Below are 25,152 nucleotides of genomic sequence, written 5' to 3'. Positions count from 1 at the left end.
AAATAAAATCTTTAGGGGCGGCTCAGTCACTTAAGTGTCTGCCTTCTGCTCAGGTCATGATCTCAGGATTCTGGGATGGAGCCCTCCATCAGGCTCCCTGCTGTGCAGGGAGCATGTTTCTCCCCCTCCCTCTGCCTGCACCTCTCTTGCTGTGCTCTCTCTCTCTGTCAAATGAATAAATAAAATCTTTAAAAATAAATAAATAAATAAATAAATAAATAAATAAATAAATAAAATCTTTTTTAAAATTGTCATAAGAGACAAGCTCATTATGTAATGAGAAAGGAGTCAATTTATCAAGTGGATATAACAATTATAAATATGTAACCAACATGGGAGAACCCAAGTATATACAGTAAACATTAGCAGAAGTGAAGGGAGAATAGGTAGCAATAAAATAGTAGAAGACTTCAATACCCCACTTTCAGCAACCGGAGAAATCATCCAAATAAGAACCAATAAAGAAACAGGAAATTTGAACAGTACTATAGACCAAATGGAGCTAACAGACACATACAGGACATTCTATCCAAAAGCAACAAAATACACATTCTTTTCAAGCACACTTTGAACATTCTTCAAGATAGATCATATGTTACATAACAAAACAAATCTTAAAAAATTTATTAAGATTGAAATTATATAAAGTATTCAACCATGACAGTATGAAACTTAGAAATCAGTAACAGGAGGAAATTCAGAACTATGTGAATGTCAACACACTCCTGAACAACCAATAGTTCAAAGAAGAAATCAAAAGGGAAATTTTTTTTAAAAACCTTGAAACAAATGAAAATGAAACACAATACATTGAACTTATGAGATGCAGCAAATGTAGAAGAGGAAAGTTTGTATTGATAAATGCCTACATGGAGGAAAAAGAACAATCTTAAATAAACGTTCTAACATTATAACTCAAGGAACTAGGGGGGAAAAAAGAACAAAATAAGACCAAAACTAGCACAAGAAAAGAAATAGTAAAGATTAGAGTAGAAATAAATGAAATAAAGATTAGAAATACAATAAAAAGATCAGTGGAACTAAGTTACCTTCTTGAAAAGATTTAAAAAATTAACATAACTTTAGTAGACTAAGAAAAAAAAAGACTAAATAAAATTAGAAAAGAGAGAGAAGGCGTTACAACTGCAACCATGGAAATATAAAGGATCATGAGAGACTAGTATGAACAACTACATATGAACCAATTGGCTAACCTAGAAGATAAATTCCTAGAAATATACAACCTTCCAAGTCCGAATCATGAAGAAATAGGAAATCTGAACAGATCAATAATGAGTAAGGAGATTGAATGAGTAATCAAAAATTTCACAAGCAAGGGAAGCCCTGGATCCGATGACTTTCTGGTGAATATTACCAAACATTTAAAGAAGAATTAATTTCGGGGCGCCTGGGTAGCGCAGTCGTTAAAGCGTCTGCCTTCAGCTCAGGGCGTGATCCTGGCGTTCCGGGATCGAGTCCCACATCAGGCTCCTCTGCTGGGAGCCTGCTTCTTCCTCTCCCACTCCCCCTGCTGTGTTCCCTCTCTCGCTGGCTGTCTCTCTGTCACATAAATAAATAAAATCTTTAAAAAAAAAAAAAAATAAAATAAAAAAAATAAAAAAAAAAAAATAATAAAGAAGAATTAATTTCAATCCTTCTCAAACTCTTCCAAAATAGTGAAGAGGAGGGAGCACTTCCCCAACCCATTTTATGAGACCAGTATTTACCTAATACCAAAGCCTAATACCAATATAGGACACTGTAATAATTTATAGGCCAGTATCCCTAATGAATATAGATGCAAAAATCCTCAACAAAATACTAGCAGAACAAATTCAACAGCACATTAAAATTATCATAAACCATGATTGAGTGGGATCTATCCCTGGGATACAAGAGTGGTTCAACAAATACAAATCAATAAATGTGATGTGCATTAACAGAATAAAGAATAAAAATTGTATGATCATAACATGTCCGGAAAAAGCATTTGACATAATTCAGCATCCTTTCATGATAAAAACTGTCAACAAATTAGGTATAAAAGGAATATAACTCAACATAATAAAGGTCATACATGACAAGTCCACAGCTAATGTTTTACTCCTGGTGAAAAGCTGAAAGCTTTTCATCTAAGGTGAGAACAAGACAAGGTAGCCCACTCTTGCCACTTGTGTTCAACAGAAACCTATAAGGCCTGCCTAGATAATTAGGCAAGAAAAGAATTAAAAGTCATCTAAATCAGAAATGAAGAAGTAAAATTATCTCTGTTTGCAGTTGACATGATCTTCTATATGGAAAACCTAAAGACTACACTGAAAAACTGTTTCTATATGCTAACAATGAACTATCTGAAAAAGGAATTAAGAAAACCTCATAACAGCATCAAAAAGAGTAAAGTACTTAGGGATATATTTAACCATGGAGGTGAAAGATATGTACAATGAAAATGATAAAACACTGATTAAAGAAATTAAAGAAAATATAAATAAATGGAAAGATATCCCACGTTCATGGATTGGAAGAATTAATATTGTTAGAATATCCATACTGCCCAAAGCTATCTACAGATTCGGTGCGATACCTATCAAAATTCCAATGACATTTTTCAAAGAAATGGAAAAAACGATCCTAAAATTCATATGGAACCAAAAAAGACCCTGAGTAGCCAAAGCAGTCTTGAGCAAGAATAACAAAGCTGTAGGCAATACACTCTTCCTGATTTCAAATTATACAATCATATAATTAAAACATAGTAATCAAGACAGCATGCCACTGGCATAGAAGCAGACACATAGAGTAATGGAACAGAATAGAGCCCACAAATAAACCCACATATACATGGTCAGCTGATCTTTGACAGGGATGCCAAGAGTACACAATGGAGAAACAATAGTCTCTTCAGTAAATGACATTGGGAAAATTGGATATCCACATGCAGAATGAAACTGGACTCATACCATTCACAAAAATCAACTCAAAATGAATTAGAAACGTAAATGTAAGACCTGAAACATTAAAACTCCTAGAAGAAAACATTGGTAAAAATTTCCTTGACATTTGTCTTGGCAATGATTTTTTGGATGTGTCACTAATAACACAAGCAACAAAAGCAAAATTTAGTAAATGGGATTACATCAAACCAAGTAGCTTCTGCGCAGCAAAGGAAACCACAAACAACTGAAAAGACAACTGACAGAATAAGAGAAAGTATTTACAAACCATACATATCTGATAAGGGGTTAATATCCAAAATATGTAAGGAATTCATACAACTTAATCACAAAAAACGCCACAAATAACCCAATTTAAAAATGAACAAAGGACCTGAATAGACATTTCTCCAAGCAGGACACACAGAAAACCAACGGGCACATGAAAATGTGCTCAACATCACTCATCATCAGAGAAATGCAAATTAAAACCGCAATGAGATATCACCTCACACTGGTAAGGATGACTATAATAAAAATTAAAAAATAACAAGTGTTGATGAGGATGAGAAGTAGGAATCCTTGTACCTTGTTGTGGAAATGTAAAATGGTGCAGCCACTATGGAAAATGGAATGGAATTTCCTCAAAAAATTAAAAAGAGTACTGTCACATTACCGATTAATCTCACTTCGGGTGTATATCCAAAGGAATTGAAATCAGAATCTGGAAAAGATACACTCCCTTGTTCATTTCAGCATTATTTGCAATAGCCGGGATATGGAAACAACCTGAGTGTCCATCGGTGGATGAATGGATTGAAAAAATGTGACATGTACGTAAAACAAAATTAGTCTGCCATTTACAACATGAATGGACCTGGAGGTCATTATACTAAGTGAAATAAGCCAGATAAATATGGTGTGATATCACTTTTATGTGGAATCTAAAATAGACTCATAAAAGCAGAGAGTAGAATGGCTTATGCTAGAAGTCGGGGGGGCGGGGGAAATGGAGAGGTGACAGGTTAAAAGGTACGTTTCAGTTACGCAAGATCAATACTGCAGATCTACTATAAAGCACAGGCCTATAACTAATACTGTTACGTACACTTAAGATTTTCTAACAGAGTAGATCTTACATTAAATGTTCCTACCACTAAAAAATAAAAAAAATACTAAAGGTGGCAGGAGGAGAAATTTGGAGGTGATGCATATATTTATGGCCTTGGTGGTGATGGAGTCACAGGTATGTATTTATCCCAAACTCCTCATCTTACATACATTAAATATGTACAGCTTTTTATGTGTCAGTCATATATCAGTAAAGTTGCTTTAAGCAATGAAGAAAATTATAAAACTGAAAATGTAATAACCACAAGAAATAGGATCATTAGTATTATATTTTTGCATCAGACCAGACCTTTTTAAAATAAAAAATTCATGAGCATTTAATTTGTGCTAGTCATGATACCAGGACCTCACCTGATTTGTCTCATTTGGTTTTCACAAAAATCCTTGTAAGAAAGGTGTCATCACCATTTTATAGATGAAGAAGTAAAAAAAAATAGAGATTGAATAGCTTGCCCGAGGTTCTGGCGCTAAAAGCTTTAATCCAGTTTCCTCCAATTCTTAAACCTGTGCTTCTTGGCACTCTACTAAACCGATTACGGTGCTCTGTGGGCGTAGTAATTCTCTTTTGCCTTCCTAACTGCCCATTTTAGCAAGTTCATGATATTTAGCATGACTTCACGGGCTACATTACCCCCACAGAAATGTGTTTTTAGAACCAAATTTATTTTATCCAACCTTTTGAACTCTGAGTTCCGTAGCTGTCGATTTCTTTTAACTCTACTTATGAAACTTAGGTTTTTAGTATTTATACTTTTTGCTTACAGTGTGCATTCAATTTTTTAATATTTTTAATGACAATGAAGTGATGGTATCAGCTATTTTCTGGGCAAAAACTAGTCAGAATCAGGGAAAACTTACCCATAATTTGTCTTGGGCAACTTTATTTTATTTTATTTTATTTTATTTTAGGGGGCAACTTCATTTTAAAACCACTGAATTTGAAGAAAATTAGCCCCAAGACCTTAGAATCTTCCATCTCCAGCAGTTGGTTTTTGCCCATCCCTGTCTTTGAGAACACTATAATAGAAATCGTGTTACACCCTCAGTAGATATTAAACTATGATGTTTCTTTCTTCCGGGTCTGTACTCCAACATGTATCATTTGTACTTGCCCCTTTTTTTCCGGCATTGAGAACATTGCTTTGTTGTCTTTGGTCAGCAGTTGTGATGAACAACCTGTTTGTGCTCATTTTCCATCCTCATAGAAGCAAAATCATCAACAACTTCAGTCAGGTTAGAAGTCTCTGTAGAAACTATTAGAGGTATTCCATAATTTCAGCAAACTGCATTTCAGCATTCAGCATGCCTTTCAGTGCCATTTGGCTGAAACAGCAGTATTTTCTTAAGAATAAAAGATGTTCCTTTCACATTCTTATACTGGGTAAGTTTAGACTACCCACGTATCAAAGCCTGAAAAGGAGTAGCTTATTTTCATAAAGTCAAATGACAGTGAGAACAAACAGCATTGAGTCTACTGGGAAACAGTGTGGGATGGGGGTGCTACTCTTTGTGGGTGACCCGTGTGATGCCAGGCACCTGCCACAGGAGGGGTTCCTGTCGCCTTGGGGCCCAAGGCCGAATCGCAAGGCAGGCACCATTTATTTTTCTAGCTCCTTCGCATTTCCTCGCCGACTCCCTCTCTCTGCGCCGTCTCTGTGGCCTCTCAGAGGATCTGACAGAGGCGGCCATTCAGAGCCTCCCTGCTGCCTGTTGTTTTGGGGAGGCAGCCCCTTCAGACCATCTCTTCCATGAATGCTTCCAAATAGGAGGCCTCCGCCCACTCCCACAAGTAATTCTTAATCTTTTGAAGGTAGAGGAAGAAACTTAGAATCTAATCTCCCAGCTCAGATAGGATTCTTATGTGTCGTCTTTTCTAGGTTACGGAAGGAAGAGTATATAGTTGGCGAGTAAAATAATTGAGACAAAATCTAAAACACAATAGGCCTCGTCGAGGGGTAGGTCAGTTGCATGGGAGAAGAACTGTCTCTAATTTGTGGGCTAGCTGAGGGCATGTTCCTAGAGCAGGGCTCCTCCTGGGAGCTACTGTCTGTTTCTGGCAACTTCGCTTTTCAGGATCAGGAGAAAGGTGGTCAGCGACTTGGCGCTCTTCCTGAAGTGCCGCTGACCGCTGTGGTGGTGGTTTCGTTCATGTTTGGGGGTGTGGCACTAAAGGGGCTATTTTAGCTGTGCTGTTTTGCTGAAATTTGTCCTGCTTCCCAACATTTTCATATCATGTCACAGAAAGAAAATGATACTCAGTACTTGAGAACGAGAAGGGATTTAGAGTCTGGAGGAGGCCGCTCAAGGCTGGAAGCACTGACCTGGGACTCCGGCTCCCCAGGCCCCTCCTGGTTGCCCTTAGGGTGCAGCTGTACATGGGTTGGGAAGCTACCATTATGTAAGTCGTGACAACTCAGTTATAATCTTATAGCCCAAACTGGCCACCGCCCAGGATTTGACAGAGCATGGTCCATTATTTTCAGCAGAACAGGGTAGTCAAAGAGAAGCGGAAACTAAATTTGCAGCTTGGGCGTGAAGGACTGGATGGGTGGTATCTGCAAAGTGGATCCTCGCTCTTGGGTTGGGATTGGGAGGCAGAAATACTGTACTGGGAGGGGGCCAAGAAGAAAATGGGAATATAAGGCTTCTGTCCCAGCAGGGCCCCCGAATTCTAGCTGTAGCGGCAGATGAGGCATTTAGGAACAAGGACTGAGGCACATGCCTCTCTAGGAGACCTGGAGCCCACAAAGCTGCCTAGACTTGTGAACAAGGCATGAGCACGGGTGTCCGCACTGGGCACTGCTTCAGGTGTGGACCTTTGAACCCTAGAATGAAAGACTGGGTTTAGCAAATGACCTTTGGCCTTGGATCAGGATTGGTCTTGGGAGTGCAAGGAAACTCACCAACCTATGCACAAAAGGAAGGAGGATAATTCAAAGATGGAGGGCTGTCCTGGACTGGACACAGAAAGCAATGATTCAGCCTCAGCTGCCAGGTGCTGCTGCGTCCAGCCCTTCCCTGTGGCAGCTCAAAGACAGTCAGCACTGCTGTTCTGAAAAGCAGTACGGGACGGTTTCCTAAATAAAAAATATGTATACTGATAAAATTTACTTTTACTTTTCTGTTTATCCTCAGATGTTAACATTATGCTTAAATGTTCTGAAAAGCAAAACTAGTATTTTTATTTTATTTTATCTGTTTATTTTTAAAGATTTTATGTATTTATTTGTTAGAGAGAAAGAAAGAGCACAAGCAGGGGGAGCAGCAGACAGAGGGAGAAGCAAGCTCCCCACTGAGCCAGGAGCCCGACATGGGACTCAATCCCAGGACCCTGGGATCATGACCTGAGCTGAAAGGCAAACACTTAACCCACAGAGCCACCCAGGCATCCCAAAACTAGTCTTTTTAATTCCCATCATTTTTATGTTTCTTTCTGTTTACGAAGAGGACTGCTAGGACCTCAGTGTTAGATCTATCAGAAAATCTCTTTTAAAACTTGTCCGCAACTGTCTGGTACCTTTTTGCTTTGCGTAGTGTTAACCCTCTGTTCACATGCCTTGCCACTGTTGGTGAGCTTGGGGCTGACATTTTTCACCAATGATTTGGTCGAACCATATGAAATTCAGATATTTGGCTGTCTTTTAGAAACTGCACTTTCATATGGGTCAGTTGGCTAGTTCCTGCTGTCTTTTCCTTCCTTTCCTGCACCCAGCCAACAGCCCCTTCATTACGGAGGGCCAAGAGCAGTCTGCTCAGTCAAAGGCACCACGTCTGCGCACTGCTGCTCAGTGCTTCCCCTCAGCCCGTACTTTCTACACCTCCCGTCCTGGCCTTAATGAGCTGGAATTTGAATGTACTACTTTCCCATCAGTCAGAAGCTGACGTTTTACCTTGACCGACACAGCTTTCGGCCATAGAAATTTCAGCTTTTGTCAATAGTTTTCTAAAGAGACTATCTCCAGAACCTCCTTTCCCCAATATTTAGCTAAACCAAAAGTAAGTTTTAAAAGTTTTATCATGGGGCGCCTGGGTGGTTCAGTCAGTGAAACGTCTGCCTTCGGCTCAGGTCATGATGCCAGGGTCCTGGGATCAAGTCCTGCATCGGGCCCCCTGCTCAGTGGGAGCCTGCTTCTCCCTCTCCCTCTGTCCCTCCCCCTGCTCTATCTTTCCAATTAAATAAATAAAATCTCTCAAAAAAAGAAAGATTTTTAAAAAATTAAAAAGTTTTATCACACCTAAGACAACCAACTCAGTGGATTTTTTCCTATGTGTTAGGTTTATGTCAAATTATGCACATGCATGCTGTTACACACACACACGCACGCACACGAGGAAGGGTCTACATTTGCGAAAAAGCAGGCCAAACGTGGGGATGCCATCTCTGTAACATAACTGTTCTCTGTGAAGAGCACAAGCACGCGCCGGAAATGTGTTCACAGCACAGCAGCAGGTTGAAGAGGGCGCAGACCACTGTACCTGAGATGTTAACACCCCCTCTTCTTTGGTACTTCCATCTCCCATCATTATCTTCCTTCAAGTTTTTCACCACATAAGTTTTTGTCGTTTAATATATTCTTTAGCACTTCACGCTTCACTGTGATCTGTACAATGCGGAGATGTGTTCTCACCGGGCTCGCCTTGTGCAATCAGGAGATGCTCCATTCTAGAGACGCCCGGGGTGTTCCACTCCTCGCTGCTGGAGACGCAGAGGGGCTAGAACGGAATTAAGATGTAACAAGCAAGTGACTAAATGACTATAGAGGGACTGATTGATGAGCGAAGGTTGAGGGAACCCAAATTTCTGTCCGCTGAAGCGAGTCCTGAGCAAGAGGGTCTGTGGCAGCTGTCTGCAGTGCTGGACAAACAAGCTTGGGAAGACATCAGTGCCACGCAACACGAATTATGCTGGGGGATGGTACAAAATTAAGAAAATTCATGATCGCAACGTGCCATTTAAAAGTCTCAATTTGAGAGTATGTGTTAGATGGATAGCAAAGCTTCTGAGCAGTAGATATATTAATGAAAACTCCAGTGTGCTTGAAGTAAACATTTCCCAGTTTCCCTTAGGATAGCCTCATGCCTTTCAACTTTTATCTGCAGAAAGTTCTTTCTAAAATTTCCCTTAGATTTCGTATGCTGCAGCTTAAACAGATCACTCCTGCTGCGTTGTTATTGGAAACAGTACTTTATCACATCTTTGCTTCTCACACAGGACTCCCGCATATGCTGACACATTTCCCCTAGCCATTAGTCACAGCAAACAAAGTACTGCTCTGCCCTGAAAACACCTGCCTCGGCTTCTCTTTGCACAAAAATTATACCACACTCCTCTCGTGTTTCTTCTTTTGATGATGTTAGAAACCGTGTCCCCCTTCTCCCCACCTGATTGGTTGCTGCTGATAGTTAAGTGATCTCTTCTGAGGCTTCTCAAGAAAGTGCCAAGCAGCTTTGGGAAAGTTGCTTGTCCTGCGTGTGACTGTTTTCTTACCCACACAATAAATATATTAATACCACCTTTGGGTATTTAGTAATAAATATTAGAAATAACTTGAATTTTAATGGACCTATAGTACACACTCAGTAGAGGTAGCTTTTTTGTTCTTATTATAAATTGTATTTACTTATAAATACATCTTAACTTCTTCACTAGGTTTATATTCTCTAAAATGCCTATGCTGTAGCCGATTTTTAGTTAATGGATTATCGAATTAATAACTGAAAAAGCCAATAAATCATTGCCAAGTATTACAAACTACAGAACATGCATGTAGAGAGGGCCCTCTTGTCTGTGGCAAAGGCTGTTGATCGTCCCTATTACCCGTTCAGATTCTCTCTGGCTTGTTGGGTCAGGCTGGTGTCGTCCAGAAGATCAATTCTAGATACGGGTTGGTACTAAAGGCCTTCTGGAGTTAGATTGCTTATGGGCTTTCCTTGGAAAACTCCATCTGATTGAAAATAGAGGAAGAACTGCATTGGTCCCTGATTTTATCATGTCATTAATATAACAAAACGTTCACGCACCCAAGAAGAATTTATTATGTATCATATGTCAGCAAATGTACAGTGAATTAGAAGCAAATTCCTCAAAAAGACCAGACTGCCTAGATATTGATGCATTTGACTATGTGCTTCCCTAGATGGAGAGGATGATAACACTATGATAATAGTAACAACTGCCATGTTGTGGTGTGTGTGTGTGTGTGTGTGTGTGTGTGTGTGTGTGATTTATCATGGTTTCAACAACCCTTAGAATTGGGTCTGATTTTCCCATTTAACTGGAGAGAAACGGAAGCTTGAGTATGAAATACCTTCCCCTGGGGTTGCCTGCAGGTGACCCGTCACCCCTGTGCTTTCCATAATAGTGGCTCCCTCACTACTAAGCAGCAGAAGAAGTTTGGGGCTTCTTTGGAGACAGGGATGTGGGCACAGAAGTCTGACAGAGACTACCAGTCTGTCGAAAGAATCAGATCACGTGTCCCAGCAGACCCTGGCCAGTTAGGCTCCAAACAACATCCAAGATTGGGGATTCAGCCTTTCCTGTGGTCTCTCCTTTTCCACCGCAGGTGTTCCTTCACATTCAAACAGAACACTGCCTAGCAGGTTTCAGGAGGATTGAGAGAAATACAGATAGAGTATTTCTGGATGCATGAACATTAAGAAATAAAAGCATAATATTCTCTGATAATGGTGAATATTTTTCATGACCTGTAGTATTTGGGGATGTAGGTAGTCAAATCAGGACATAAATATCAGAGGATCAAACTTTGAATCAAGTGTTTATATAACATTTCCATTACTCTACCAAAAGCACATCTTTACATTATTCTTAGATGTTTTAAGTTTCCAAAATTGTAAAAACCATATGTGCTGATGACTACCTGTCATCCTCAGCTGATCAGTGACTGTGGTCTGGAACGTGAGATTTCTTCAAAGGGCAATATGAAAAGAAACTTAATAGGATATATTCAGTGAAAGAAGAAGGTTTCCCTTCAGTTCTTAAAATTTGGATGTAAGTCTGCTCCAGTGATGGTGGACTCCTGATTTATCGCCATAAACTGACAACTGTGCTCATTTTTATACAAACCAGTGCTTTTGGCTGCCCGTATTCAGACATGAACTTGAAAAAGGAGGCAACTCTTCATGATCGTCTGAGAGAACAAACACAGGCAAATTTGGAATCTGACTCTTCACATTCGAAATCGAAGAACCTCTGCAGTTTGAACTTCAGTGGAAAACCTGAAAAGGTGAACAGTCAGCCCAGGTGAGGAACTTTTGAAAAAATGTAAACCAGAAAGTAAGCCACGTAGAATAGTAAAAGAGCAACATTTTTTATAGTAATACGTAGTTCCTTATATTTCTTTGAAATGTTATGTTTGGTTTTGGATATTATTATGTTCACTGGCTCATAGAATTCATCTAAGACTTGATGTTCATTTAAAAAAAAATTTATGTCTTCATTCTCAAAACTTTGGATTCACCTCTTTCTAAACGTACGTATTACATGTGAGTGATAAGAAAGCACATCTCATCTATAAAATTCCATAAGGTTCCCTTTTGCCTTGAAAACCTCTTGTTTCTGTGGGATGGTTTCAGAGACGGGCTCTCTTTCAGATGTGGAGTATTTGCATCCACTCAGTCCTACCAGGATTTCCTGTCCTGCCTGATATCCGTCTTGTCTTTGTTAATCCAGGTGCACCTCCGATAGGATTTCTTCTTACTCGGAACAGTTTCTCTGTTGATTCATTGGTAACACATTATCCTTTTGTTCTTAAATGGGAATCTAGGCTTGAAGCATCAATTTCCAATTTTCATTTACATGTAGTTTTCTAGGGAGCTGCAAATGCAACCTTATTTAATGTATTTTAACCTGTGCCAGGAATTATAAACATAGAAAAATCTGACATTCAGTAAGTAATTGGAGACCAGACAAAGAAGGAGCCAAGAAAGGCTGATCAGAGGGGTGAGGAGGGGGTGTTTCTCAGACCCCGCTACAGGCAGAAGACACTCCCGTTCAAGCCTTTGAGAGACAGTAGACCTCCCTGTGCGAGCTTTGCAGGAGTGGCGACTTGAGGGGGGGCTGCTCTTTCTCCCCAACCTCCAGAGCCTTGCTGTTTTCATTCAGCACTGTGTGGAAGGAAGAGGCGCGCGCCTCTCATCATGTGGGAGCCGAGCTTCCACTGGAATAACTTTCTGCCCATTTATGCCTTCGGTCCGAGCGAGGCTGCTACTTCCCTCCCAAGGGGAGACCTGTCCATTGGGAGAGTTTGATGCAAAGGGTGGGTTTTGTTCTTTTTCAAGCAAATGCTGGTATCGCGTATTTGGGTGACTACTCCTTGTTGAGGAGCGGATTTTGGTTTTGATCTCTGCACCACTGTGCAGATTAGCTCTCCTTTACTGCACCATTTATTTCCTATGGATACACATGCCTAATTTCGTAGCTGTATCTTGCATTTTTTATTTGTTATACACCCACTTCTCTTGTTGAAACTTCACAGGGTCTTGCTGTTCTTGACTGCTTTTTTCCCGCCCACACTGTTTACAACTGTTAAGTAGTTGAGAGCTCCAGCATCTTTCCATGTCCCAGTTGAGGAAGAAGTTTTTCCTTTGCTTTTTTTAAAAACTGTTTTCCAAGGAATGGTATTTATTTTTCCCAGAATTATAGAGACCAGTCCATCCTTTTGCTCATATTCTTTTTGTTCTGTTACCTTTTTATTTTCCAAGTAAAAACTTAGTCAGTTTCTCTTGTAAATATTTTAGGTGTTCATCCTCAATGTCAAAAGTCGGAGAGAAGAAACAGATCTTTGAACCGCTTTTAAAAAAAACTGTTAAACTGCCACATTCTCTGAGGCTAGCTAAGCCTTTCTTTTCAGCAAACACGGATATATGGCCTCTCCTCTCTTGAACTCCTCTTCGGAACTTACTCTTTTCAATATATTATTATCTGCTTTACCATTTTGAAGGGGATTTACACTGAAATAGATCAGTGAAAAATAATTACGACCGAGGGAAAGATGAAGTAGAGAATGTTAGTTGATAACCAAGCAGAAAAATCACACATGACCCTATCCTGTGAAATCCTATTTCATGTACGCCCAGTGCTGTGTAAGTAACTGGGCGAGGGGAGGGGAGACATACGGTGCACAATTTGAATTCTTAAGCCTTCTTTTGTTTTCCACTCTCAAGACCAAAGCCCTCCTTGCACTTCAGTCCCAGTTGACCTCTTTTCATTTAAGCAGCCATCATGACAATGTTTGCACAGGATTGGCTGGAGGGCCCACTTTAATTCTACCCCCATCTCTATGACACCCTGCTCATGGTCTAGAATTCCAGGGTGGGGGGAAAAAAAACAGAGCGAGGAAATCATCAAGGAATCATATGCGAAGCTAATTATGAGCAGAAAAAATATATTTTAATTCTCTTCACAGTTTACTTGTAGTGGTTTCCTGGGGCTGACTTTTCTCTAACCTAAATCTTTGCTCTTAAAACTCACAAGAAAGCAGATACAGGTAGAGAATATTTAAATTCCATCTCTTTCTTCTACCCGGTGGGGATGATTTTTACCTGGCTCAAGTCCAAGGATAGGCATGGGGGTTAAATTAGTGAAAATTGGAGTTAAATTTACATCCCCCCTCCCATCCACCCACCCATTCATCCATCCACCCATCCATCACTGAGCTCTGGGCAGGCCTTCTGTAATTGCTCATGCCAGCAACACTTGTCACCTTAGAATCTCCAGGTTTCTGACAATTCAAGTGCAAAATGTAAAATTAACTCTTGACATTCTTCCCAAATCAATTAGATGCTGCCCAGCAATTTAGGGAATTTTGTATTTTCCCTAACTGCATCCCAGTTTTGTGATTACTTTTTAAAAGTATGTTTGTTTTCATATCAATCTGGGTAGAGGGAGTTATTAGTATATTATCTGATTATGTTCACATTTTCTATAGAGGGTCAAGTTTTAAAGCTGCGTAGATTATATACTGGATGTTTATAAGATTCATATTCATAGCTACTGCTATTACATGTTAACACAACTTTAAAGAGCCAGTCTCACAATAAGTCATCATTACTGAAAGACTGTCCCTTTCCCCCTGTGCTAATAGAGTGAGTAGTAGTACATTCCTGGTGCCCTAAAGTACAGGCAAGTGACCTTATGCTTGAGTTTCTTTCATTTAGGAATGTACTCTAGGGGACAGGGGATATTTTCAATTTGACGGTTTATAGTTTGCACACACATTAGCCTTGGAACTTCCCATAATCTTGTGATTTAGGCAAAACGGATATTATTGTCAGCATAGTATTGCCATTTGTAGGTGAGGAAGTTGAGATCCTTAGTAGTAACTAATTTGGGACCCAAATAGAGGTGTTCTGATTCAATCCAGCATATTCCTGTTTCAGTAAACTAATAATAGTAACACCCGAAGTATCAGTAATAATAATTATCTAATATTAATCTCACACTTACTTTGGTCCACAAAGCACTGCGCTAAACAGTGTGTATACATCATTGTGTTAGTTTCATTGTATCCTCACAACAACCCTATGTGCGGTAAGTATTCTTAGTCTGATTTTATAATGTAGACACCTGCCAGTTCAGAGAGGTTGGGCAGACAATTAGTAGGAAAGTTAGGATTTGGGTCTAGAACGGCCTGATTCCAAATCGTATGTACATTTCAACTACATTAGACTAGCAAAGGAACATCAGCTTCACGCTTTGAAGGGCCTGGCTGTATTTATGTCTAGATGACTTTCTACTGTGTCTGCGGTTCTCAGGGTCATCTTGTGATGTATTTATTTCTTATCTTATGAAAATAGAACTATTGGAGGGGAAGAATCTTAAAACTATTTTTATTTATACTATACATAATACAAAATCTTGTATCTTGAACACATTTCATCATAATAGACTAAAGGCCTCTCTCTGCAACATGGGGATAAAATTATACTCATTAAAACAGTTTAATAATATAGAAATTACTCTGAAATGCAACTGTCCCCTCCCCCCATATTATCTGTTAGCCAGTGTCCCCGGGTCTGAGTGGAACATTTTTTTCAGGCATTTCCCAGCCACCTGAGTATTCTTTAATAACTTCTTTTGCCTCCCCAAAGCAGTGCTTAACATATTCTAATTCACACAATTGGTAGAACACCATGTTAATATTCAGTCATATTCATACTCCCTCATTGCTATTAAGAAAATCTAAGAGGGACACCTCGGTGGCTCAGTCGGTTAAGCAGTTGACTCTTGATTTTGGCTCAGGTCATGATCTCAGAGTCATGAGATGGAACCCCACATCAGGCTCTGTGCTGCTGAGCATGAAGCCTGCTTAAGATTCTCTCTCTTCCTCTGCCCCCTCCCCTCGCTCGCTCTCTCTCAAAAAAAAAAAAAAGAAAGAAAGAAAGAAAGAAAGAAAGAAAGAAAGAAAGAAAAGAAAATGCCTAGTAAATCTCATTTTTTTCCTAATGCCTTCCATATTATGAATTGTATGCCCTTCCCTAAGGCCTGTACTGATAATAAAAATGGCGGAGGAAGCTCTGGTGATCAGAGAGAATGGCGTGTAGCGCAGTAGCTCCTTAATGGTCCTCATAATAAATTGTGCTGCCGTGAGCCAGCTAGTTCATTTCCGCTGCTCAAATTATCTGCACCATAAATACCTGCTATGGGGTCCTTTCTCAGAATTAAAACAGTGTTAGCTGGTTGTTTCCCATATTAGCCTTCCAAGTCATTACATAGGTTTTCCTTAATCCATCAGTGTTTTCTCTCACAACTTCCCACACAAATTCTCTGTTTGGGGAGATAAAGCCTACTCAGTGTCCCACTCACTCCCTATAATCACCCACAATATTGTTTTTATTCCTGGGCCGGTGCCTTTGTTCCTCTTCTTCCTACCTTATCTACTCCCACCTGCGTCTTCTCTCTTCTCAAAGGCTCATCTGCATCTTAAAGTTTTCTACAGCACTTCCAGCCCACATGAGCTTCTTGAGGTCAGAGACCACATCGTACACATGTCTGTATTTCTGACACTCAGTATAATGCCTGACACTCAGTGGGGACTCAACAAATAAAATCGATTTTGAGCAGCCGCTCTGTGCCGGGGACTTGGTAAGTCCAGGGATATGGAACCAATAAGAGATAGTCCCATTCCTTGTTCTGAGCACTCCTTTGTGCTTTGGTGTGTGCGTGTCTACACGTGCCTTCTTAGTGCTGACTTCGTATGTGTGCTTTATTTTCTCAAAAGAACAGGGGGCTGCTAAAGGGTATTACCAGTTTTCATTATGCTTCTGTTTTTTCCTCATTCCTGGTCCCATTATAGGTTCTTAGTAAATCTAAGTTGATTGGTTCAGGTGTATTCATTAGTTTGCATCTTAGAGTCTCAGTTTCCTCACTGAGAAATGAATGTAATGTATGAGACTTAGATCTTGAATATAGGTGTATAGAAAGTATGACTGGGCCTGGCACGTAATAGGGACTATTGATATCTTTTTCCGTTTTATAAAAATTGTTGATTTTAAAGTCTTGCAACTGGGCTAGTTCTAGTTGTGTATGTACAACACATCTTTCCACCAAAATAGAAATTGAGACCTTTATTTATTTAGTGAGCTGTTCTCCGCATCTGAAGCTCAATTACACCACTTAATCAAGTGAGCAGTGGTCAAACATCAGGATTTTTCCTGGACACCCAGGAAACCTTCTGCAGAGGTTGTGGCTGGACAGGAAACCCACCACAATCCAGACAAACTCACTCTTTCTCCACACCTCCAGGCACAAGGGACTCAAAGTTTGTCTAGCCCTGCTTCTTCAACAGAAAAATAAGATTATCAGAGCCAAAGAATTGAGTTCCCTATTGACACTGTCATGACTGGCAACTTGGAGCTTTCTGGCTCCTAGGTCATTGCTCTGCTCGCTATTCCATACCTCTTCCTCCTCTAAAATTAAGATTAGCTCAGACTAGAACTGGTTTATGGTATATGAATACCTGAATGACACTTAACCTTGCAAAATTGGGATCAGGACTATAGCCACATCCTGAAATCAGACAGATTCAATCATTCATTCATTCATTCATTCATTCAATATTTATCCTTTGAACAAATACTTAGAAAAGTAGTATTCCAAACTCTAGTGATACAGCTAGAACAAAGCAGACTAAAATCCTCATCTTCAGTAAGCTTTCACTTGGTGGTAGGAAAATGGCCCAAGCTAATGAAGTGGCAGGACGAGGTCTTAAACTCTGGCAGGAAGACTTGGCAGGAGGCATGTTGATTCACTCACTCAGCAAATACATGTGGAGCGTCTACTCCGGCTGAGCGGTGCGGTAGGTGCTAAGAATATGGTGGTGAACACAGCAGCCCCATCCCTGCAGGGAGCATATTGGCAGGTAGAGGAGACGGAGGAGAGCAAACAAAAGTAACCTATCAATGAGGGAAATCGCGGACTGTGGCTAAGTGCCATGAGAAGTAACAAGGGAGTGGACAGGCAACACTTAAAACGTTTCCAGCAATTACTTATCCTAACCTCCTAGAGACCACAGGCAGATCCATGCCATTAGGGGGAAAGGGGGCGTGGTTCTGTTGAATATTTTGCAAACTGAAAATGAAGTGAGTCGTGTCAAGATGAGCTCAGGAGTGTAGGCAGCAACAGTGCTGGGGTAAAAGGACTTGGCCCTCATGGGATCCCTTGCCTTGGCTCCTCCTGTATAGTCTGCTGGTTTGTAAACAAATTTACACTTCTGCTGAAATGTTATAAAATACTCAATGTGTGCCTTCAAAAGATCTTTAAAAATATTTCTCTGAGCTGCTTCTCACAAGGCATTTTAAATTTATTGTGGCTCTCTGTATTGCTGGAATCCTGCCTTGGCCCAGGCTCTTGGTAATTAAACGCTGCAGAACAGTGCGTGCTAAAATTGCACGGTTCCCTGCAGGAAGGAATACTGGTGTTCCCGCACACCACAGAACAAAACTTTGTTGCCCAAGCTCCAGTGGGCGTTTTTTCTCATCTACATCCTTGATCTGGCTTTAAAACAATTATTTTCCATTCATTGCAAATAGTAAAATTGGGACATTTAACATGATTTTTTCTCATAACTAAAGCAATTCTTGGGTATTATAGGAAAGTTAGGAAATATAGATTAGTAAAAAGAAAAAAAATTAGAAAAGTTAATACCCAGACTTTTTCTGGTCAAATAACATAACTTATAGGCTTGTAAAAATATGATAAAATCCCACTGCAGTAATTCAGGTAACAGAGAAGTTTTTAAATCATAATTTCTCACTCCCCACTCCTGAACTCCAGTGTGTATCCTGAGGTTACTTGTGTGAATAATCGTGTTCTCTTTTACACTTTTTCTGTGTTTATGTATACATATGGATTTTCAGATGCACCCTCACTCTTTTAAAAAATATGACGGTAATTTTGAGCTAATGTTTCTTTCAAGGTTGGCTTGTATCACTCTGGATAGATGAGGATATAGTCATGTTGAATGTAGGGGAAAGAGGCTGCATTCCTGACAGTTTAACATGTCAGCGAAGTTTACAAGGACCCTGACATTAAATGCTGAAGCTTTAATAAGATGCACACATATTTTCGTCCCGAGTTTATAATGGCAGTCTGGACAAGGCACCTGTAAAGAAGTCAGCATTTGTGACCAGAAGAAAAATTATCTGGTGTTGGACTTTTATTTTTAGGTGGAAAAGTTGTAAAGACTTAAACAGCTAAGTCTACCCATAAAGAAAAAACAAATTTCCCTTCTCTCTTATGGACTGCCATGTAAAACCATTATTTGCTGGCTGAAAGTCTGACAGTAAGAGATATTAGCTTAAAAATATGTTTTATTTATTTAACAATCTGTCATGGATAATTTTCCTATTAACACAAATGGATCCAAGGCATTGTTTTAAGTAACTGTATCGTTTTTCGTAGTATGGACATAATTTATTCAACCAGCTCCCCTATCAACAGATATTCAGGTTGTTTCCAGTATTTTTCCTCTTTAAATAATGCTGCAATAAACATTTTCATATATATGTCATTTATTGATGGTTTATAATGCAGGATTTTTTAAAGTTGAATTACATTTTATTTACAAACTAAACGTACTGTACGAATCTGTCCTTAGGTTTATAGAGTCTTAGAGGTTCTTGATTTATTTTGCTTTACTGTAGCTAAATTCACATATACAAACACACAGACACTCAAGTGTACACACACACAGAATACATACGTACGTGTGTGGAAAGCCTTTGCAGTCCCCATAATGTATCCCCAGCCTGCACATCTAACCTCATCACACACCACACCCAGTACGCGTTCCCCCTGCTGACCCGCCACCTGCCAGGATTTCTGCAGTGCCCCTCTTTGTGCTTCCCTTAGTAAAACTTGCTTTGAGGCCTAGACAGACTCCTCTCCTCCTGAAAGCTTTTTCTGATCTCACTGACCTTTAAGCAGAAAATCCCCTCCTACTTTGTGATCCCAAAGCAGTTTCTCATCTCTTCCTGTAGCCCCTTTCTCAGTCTGCATTGTGTGAACATTGGCACTGCACACATCTGTGTCCTCTGGTAGATTCTGAGCCATTTTGGCTGAATGTAATACCTGCATGTAGGAAAAGCTTAAGGAAATATTGATTGGACCTGGGCAATCTGTCTAAAAAATAAAAAGCAGCCAGAACTCAATATTTGTCTTTGAAGTCCTATTCTAAGGGATAACTAACTACAGTTACTAAGGAAATTTTGAGAAAAGGTGGTAATGTAAAACTACCACATGTGCAATGTATATTTTTGGCTTTAGGAATCTTTCCCTTTACTGCTAGAACAGGAGTCAGCAAACTTTTTCTCTAAAGGGCCAGATAGTAAGTATTCTAGGCTCTGCCAGCCTTAAGATCTCTACTATAATTCCTCAGTTTGACCACTGTAGTGTGAAAGCAGCGGTGGACAGTAAGGAATGAATGAGCCTAGCTGCATCCTACTACAGTGTCATTCACAGAAGCAGCCAGTGGGCAGGATTTGACTCATGGGCTGCTGTTTGCAACTCCTGTTCTAGGTGTTTCTCAGCACATAGATATAAGATTAATATTACCTCCTTCATGTTAGACACCTAGTTCAGGGCCTAGCATTTACCGAGCCCACAAACAGTAGCCACTCACTTGCCTTGTTAAATGTAGCAGCAGCATAGAAGGGGGTCAGAGGGCGTGCAGCCCCTTTTCTCAACGGGAAGCAATAAAATGCAAAGGACAAGGCAAGTGGAAAATCAATGAGGGGAGCAGAGACTATCGGATGACAGTGGCAGGTCTCCCAACAAGTAATTCTCTCAGTCGTGCACTCCTGTGTGAGTGAATCAGGGGTGCACAGACACGCAGGTGGCCTAACACTCACCACCGCACCAGCAGTCACGTTAAGAAAAGATTTTGAAGACTGTTTGGAGCGCCTGGAACCATGATGAAAGGTATGGGCCAGGCTTCAAGCAGAATTATTGGGGAAGGGGTAAAACCTGGAGATTCCCATGGTATTACCTTTTTGTTAAAATACAAACACTCAGTCTCTGGCACACGACTGGCCGAGTCATCACCAACCATTCCTGCCGCCTGTGCAAGAGACTCCAGATGCAACACTGCAGTCGCCTTTTTCTCTGCCAGCAAGATGAAGTCCAGCCACTTGAGGACAGCGTGCAAGGCTCTCCACGACTTGGTTCTGGCTTGTTCTTTTAGCCTCACTGCCGATCCGTGCACAGTGCGGGTGGATTAGCTTCTCCGTGGCCACCAAACAGCCTCCCTCTAGTTTTGCTTAAGCTCGGGCTGCTGCAGTTCCTGCTTTTCTCCCACCCTCCTTGTCTAGAATTATACAAGCCCGTCGGTCCTGCATGTCTCCCTTCTCTCAGGACCAGACCCGATTGCATCCTCCACAGAATTCCCCACTAGCCTAGCTCCAGGCCGTGTCTCCCTCCAGCTGCCAGGAGCATTACTGACTCTCCCTTTCTTTTGCTGTGCCTCTGACCTCTCCTTCTTGGTGCCTTCTGTAAGTGCTCAGCAAACACTGGACAGTGATGCCCAGAGTAGGGGGAAACCTGGGTTTGGCGTCTGCAGACTTGAGTTTGTGTTCTGGCTTCACCATTGACTCACTGTGGTTTAATATCTCCAAGCCTCAGTTTCTTTATTTGTATCAAGGGTCTTACACCTCTACCTCAGGGAGTTTTTGTTAGAATGAAATGAGGGTGAACAAAGTGAAGAGTCCTTAGAAGGTACCTGTCTCCCTCCAGAAATGTGACCAAGCCTGAACTGATCACAGGGTTTGACTTGGTCTGTCTCCCTCATGACGTAATCATTTTGAAAGCAAGACTGTACTGAAATATGTCTGTGGTTAGTGGCAGGGCCTGGGATTGTTTTTTTTTTTTTTAAAGCTACTCAGTAAATTTATTTGATTTATTTTTAAATTGCTTTTTAAAATCCCCATCAAAGTTATATAAGGCATACTAGCTTCTATTTTTCAAACTTGTAAGATAGAATCAAGATCTTCATCAGGATCTGTGTACGGGGGTGCTTTAAGATGGTTTGAAAATCAACTCAGTTTCATCAGATTTGTAAAGTTTGGGGGAATATACCCGAACAAGTATTTGCCAAAACATATAAGCAGACTAAGCTTGTTCTTTCTTCCATCTTCCTCCTCGCAAAATGACGACACCGTGCTATTGAGCGCACACGTCGTGCATCTGGCCTTCCACGTTGGGCAGCTCTCTCCGCCAGCTGCTCACCACTTAAATCCAAGCCTCTTTCTACTGCTCATATTCTTTCCTACAAGGACGTAAATAGATCCTGATGATCTGTATATATCCAGAGCATAATGAGAAGCATATTGAATTAATGAAAATATTCCTTCCATTTTTATGCACATCCATGCCGAATAAAAGTTTGTAGACTATTTTATAATACAGTGTTTCACTAATTGTTCACAATGAACCCTGTAAGGCAAGTCCAGTCTCCATTTTGCACACTGGGAAGCTGAGACCTGTAGAGTTTAGAAATGAGCTCCAGGGTACAAGCCTAGAGCCTGGACACAGGTTTTCTCCGCCGAGGGTACTGGTCTCCACGCCACACTGCAGCTTCGCTACCTGGGGCTGCGATGCTCCACACTAGCTGCGTAGGGCTTCCTTTTAAGGTCCGAGGTGGGCTTTCAAAAGAAATTCTTCCTCCATTTCTTGCATTTCTTATTAAAAATGTCTTATGGGGAGGGCACCTGGGGGGCTCAGTCGGTTAAGTGGCTGCCTTCTGCTCAAGTCATGATCTTAGGGTCCTGGGATCAAGCCCCACATCAGGCTCCCTGCTCAGCGGGGAACCTGCTTCTCCCTCTCCCGCTGCTGCTCCCCCTGCTTTTACTCTCTCTCTGTCAAATAAATAAAATCTTTTTAAAAATGTCTAATGGTAAAAATATATATATATATCTAACTGATAGAATGTGCTTTTACCATGATGTATATATTTATAGAATATATAGATAAAATTATCTCCAATTATGTACAAGTCACTTAGGTTTCTTTGTAAGGTTTTGGTGACTGACTCGGTATCCTCATCTAAAACAAATTGAAACAGGACTGGAAAGCTTGTCGGTGAGGATAAAAGGAGAGAGCTGCTTTACAAGTGCAATAGGAAAATGCATTTGCAAAGCAAGCTATTATAATTTTCATGAAAATCATAAATATATACGGATAAATTAATCAGCTCTTTCAAGGTCTCTCTACTTAAAATTAATTACTAGGTAATTAGCAACATTGGAAAAAGTTTCATTTCAGAAATTCCATATTCATTACAAACCATGAGCCTCAAGTTTTCATGAAGTTGCATGATGGAAGAGTTACAAAATTAGTCCTTACTGCAAACGGGAGCATTTTAAAAGTTAATTAATTCGCTGACATTCAACTGTCTAACTAAATTACTTTATACAGTTGTTTAAGCACAATGTCTATAATCTTCTGATTAAAATAAGAGCTAAAATCATCAGTAGCAATTACTATTTACCCACTTACTACCACACCATCCCTTCTCATCCCTGATAGCTCCTCCTCGGAACCTGGAGAGATTATTCCCCAGAGAGTTTTAGAAACTTTTGGCTGCTAACAGAATGAATGGGGGCTGGAGGGGGAGAGCTTTCAGGTTGTGGGTTTCAAAGTTAGAGTTCCTGACAGAAAATATATTTTAAAAATCTTAAACAGAAGAAAAATTATAACAAGGCTTGGGGCAGCAAAATACCTGCTAATTCACTATTGTTAACCCTGTGGTTTCTATTTAAATTTGTGCTGCTGTCATGATTTATTCCTACCTCACCGGATAATGAATCTAGATTTTATTTCTGTTCTTTGCCCAGACTTGTACAGCAGGCACAGTGTTTGAAAATCAAAGGAAAAGAAGATATTGACTTGGATAATCTCTTCAGAGGTAAAAACAAAAACACTAGCAAAAGCACAGACTATGATTTTTGTCGTGAAGAATGTCTTATTTGTTTGCTGGGTTGGTTTTATCATTCCAGGAGGGGATAGTGGAAAGAGCTTGAGGAGAAGAGAAGAGATTTGTGTTCTAGTCCCAACCCTACAGACAAGTAGGTTCCAATACTTCTGCACCCCAACCTTGATTTTCTCATTTTTAAAGTGAAAGGACAAGACTGATTTCTGTGATCTTCATTCATGATAAGACAAATCAAAACCTATCGAAGTGAAGGTCTCAGTGGTGGATCTCTGCCGTCTGCTGAGGGCATGAAGGAGGGGAACCGGGAGCGTCTCGTGGCATTTTTATATGTTGAGGGACTGGGAAATGTACCTCATTATTAAGACAGGGAAGAAGGTTGTTAGGGAAAAAGTTTTGTTTAAACTTAAAACTAAAAGCTGAAGGATTATTGGAGTGTAGGAAAAAGAATTACATGTTTTTATTTAATTCTGTTTCTTTCCAGTTAAGGTACGGTATGGACAGAATTTCATCTATAATTTTGAAGTTATATTTAGCAAGATAAGGAATAAGTTTCCCCTTAGTTGTGTTCATTTAGTGCAATAATTTTTATTTGATCAGATGAAAACATTGGTAATGTAATTAGTATCCTGTGTCTTCAGCCATAGTAGTTCCTCATGTTCGTATCTCCCAGAACACGGCAGGAGCCCTGTTTCTCTTTCAGAGGAAAAGAAAATTAGTGAGTTTTCTGCTGACTTGGCCAAAAACGCAGCAAATTAGCACAACTTGGTAGCACTGCACTCATCTCCAATAGGATTTACCCATTAGACTTTTCTTAAGAGAAAGAGAGTGTGCTTGGCAGCCATTGACCAAAAAGAGCTATGACATCTCCGAGCAAAGGTAACCTGTTCACTTCAGGCAGCGACCAAGCTCAGCTTGCGGCTGGAATGACTCTTGATTTCATGTCAGCCCCGAAGGGAGGAGGAATCTTTTCCTCAGAAAATGGAAGGCAGTTAAGTTACTTTGGTTTCATTGTGCATCTACGCGTTTCTCCCTAACCAGAAGCATTTCTGTGTAATATCATCAGATCTGAACGTTGCTTTAAACAAAATAAATGACTGATATTTCAGAAACTGCTCCATACAAATGTTCTAATCCATTTTACCAAGCCTCCGTTCTGTAAACAACATGTGTTTTGGAGCTGTATAAGGAGCCCTTAAAAAGTGTCAGTGTTTTAATTCATATTTTGACACTTTTGAAAATATCTCCACAGAGTAATTATGTATATGTTCCTGTTAAAACAGATACACAGTCAGTTTTATAATTCACATAGTAAAAGTAGTAATGAGGATCATCCTTATAAAAATAGAAAATATCACTAGCAAAATGCATTTGCATAATGTGAAAGATGAAATCTCTTCTAACTTGTTCACTGTGTACTTATTCTTTCCTGCATCACCTTTAAAAGGTTTATAATGTTGGCCTTAAAAATAAAACAGCCCGTTGTTTTACCAGCAAAATGAGTTTACTTGGGAATAGCAAAGAATTGCAATTAGGGACAAGCAGTCTATGATAAAAACATGGGTAAATCCAGAGAACAAAGGAGAGGAATGTTACTTTATAGAGAAAAAAGAGGAAGTTGCTTTGAATGAAAGTCGTCGCAGGAA

The 25,152-nt window shown here is 40.1% G+C and overlaps 1 protein-coding gene across 3 annotated transcripts in view; it reads left to right on the top strand.

The window, feature by feature from the left end:
* Nucleotides 1–25,152, top strand: part of L3MBTL4 (L3MBTL histone methyl-lysine binding protein 4) — a 416,563-nt gene that overhangs the window by 290,744 nt on the left and 100,667 nt on the right. For 2 of the 3 annotated variants that reach the window (XM_087869962.1, XM_087869961.1), the window contains exons 15-17: nucleotides 11,152–11,325; nucleotides 23,412–23,482; nucleotides 23,574–23,642. In XM_087869962.1, coding sequence (XP_087726088.1) covers nucleotides 11,152–11,325; nucleotides 23,412–23,482; nucleotides 23,574–23,642 — 314 coding nt within the window. The remainder of the gene's footprint in view (nucleotides 1–11,151; nucleotides 11,326–23,411; nucleotides 23,483–23,573; nucleotides 23,643–25,152) is intronic. The other variant, XM_045781801.2, reaches the window with a different exon arrangement.

The sequence above is a fragment of the Ursus americanus genome, chromosome 19, assembly GCF_024610735.1.
Source record: "Ursus americanus isolate L20-20 chromosome 19, mUrsAme1.1.p, whole genome shotgun sequence".
NCBI lineage: Eukaryota > Metazoa > Chordata > Mammalia > Carnivora > Ursidae > Ursus > Ursus americanus.
Note: the sequence above shows the minus strand (reverse complement) of the source record. Positions and strands in the feature narration are given on the sequence as shown.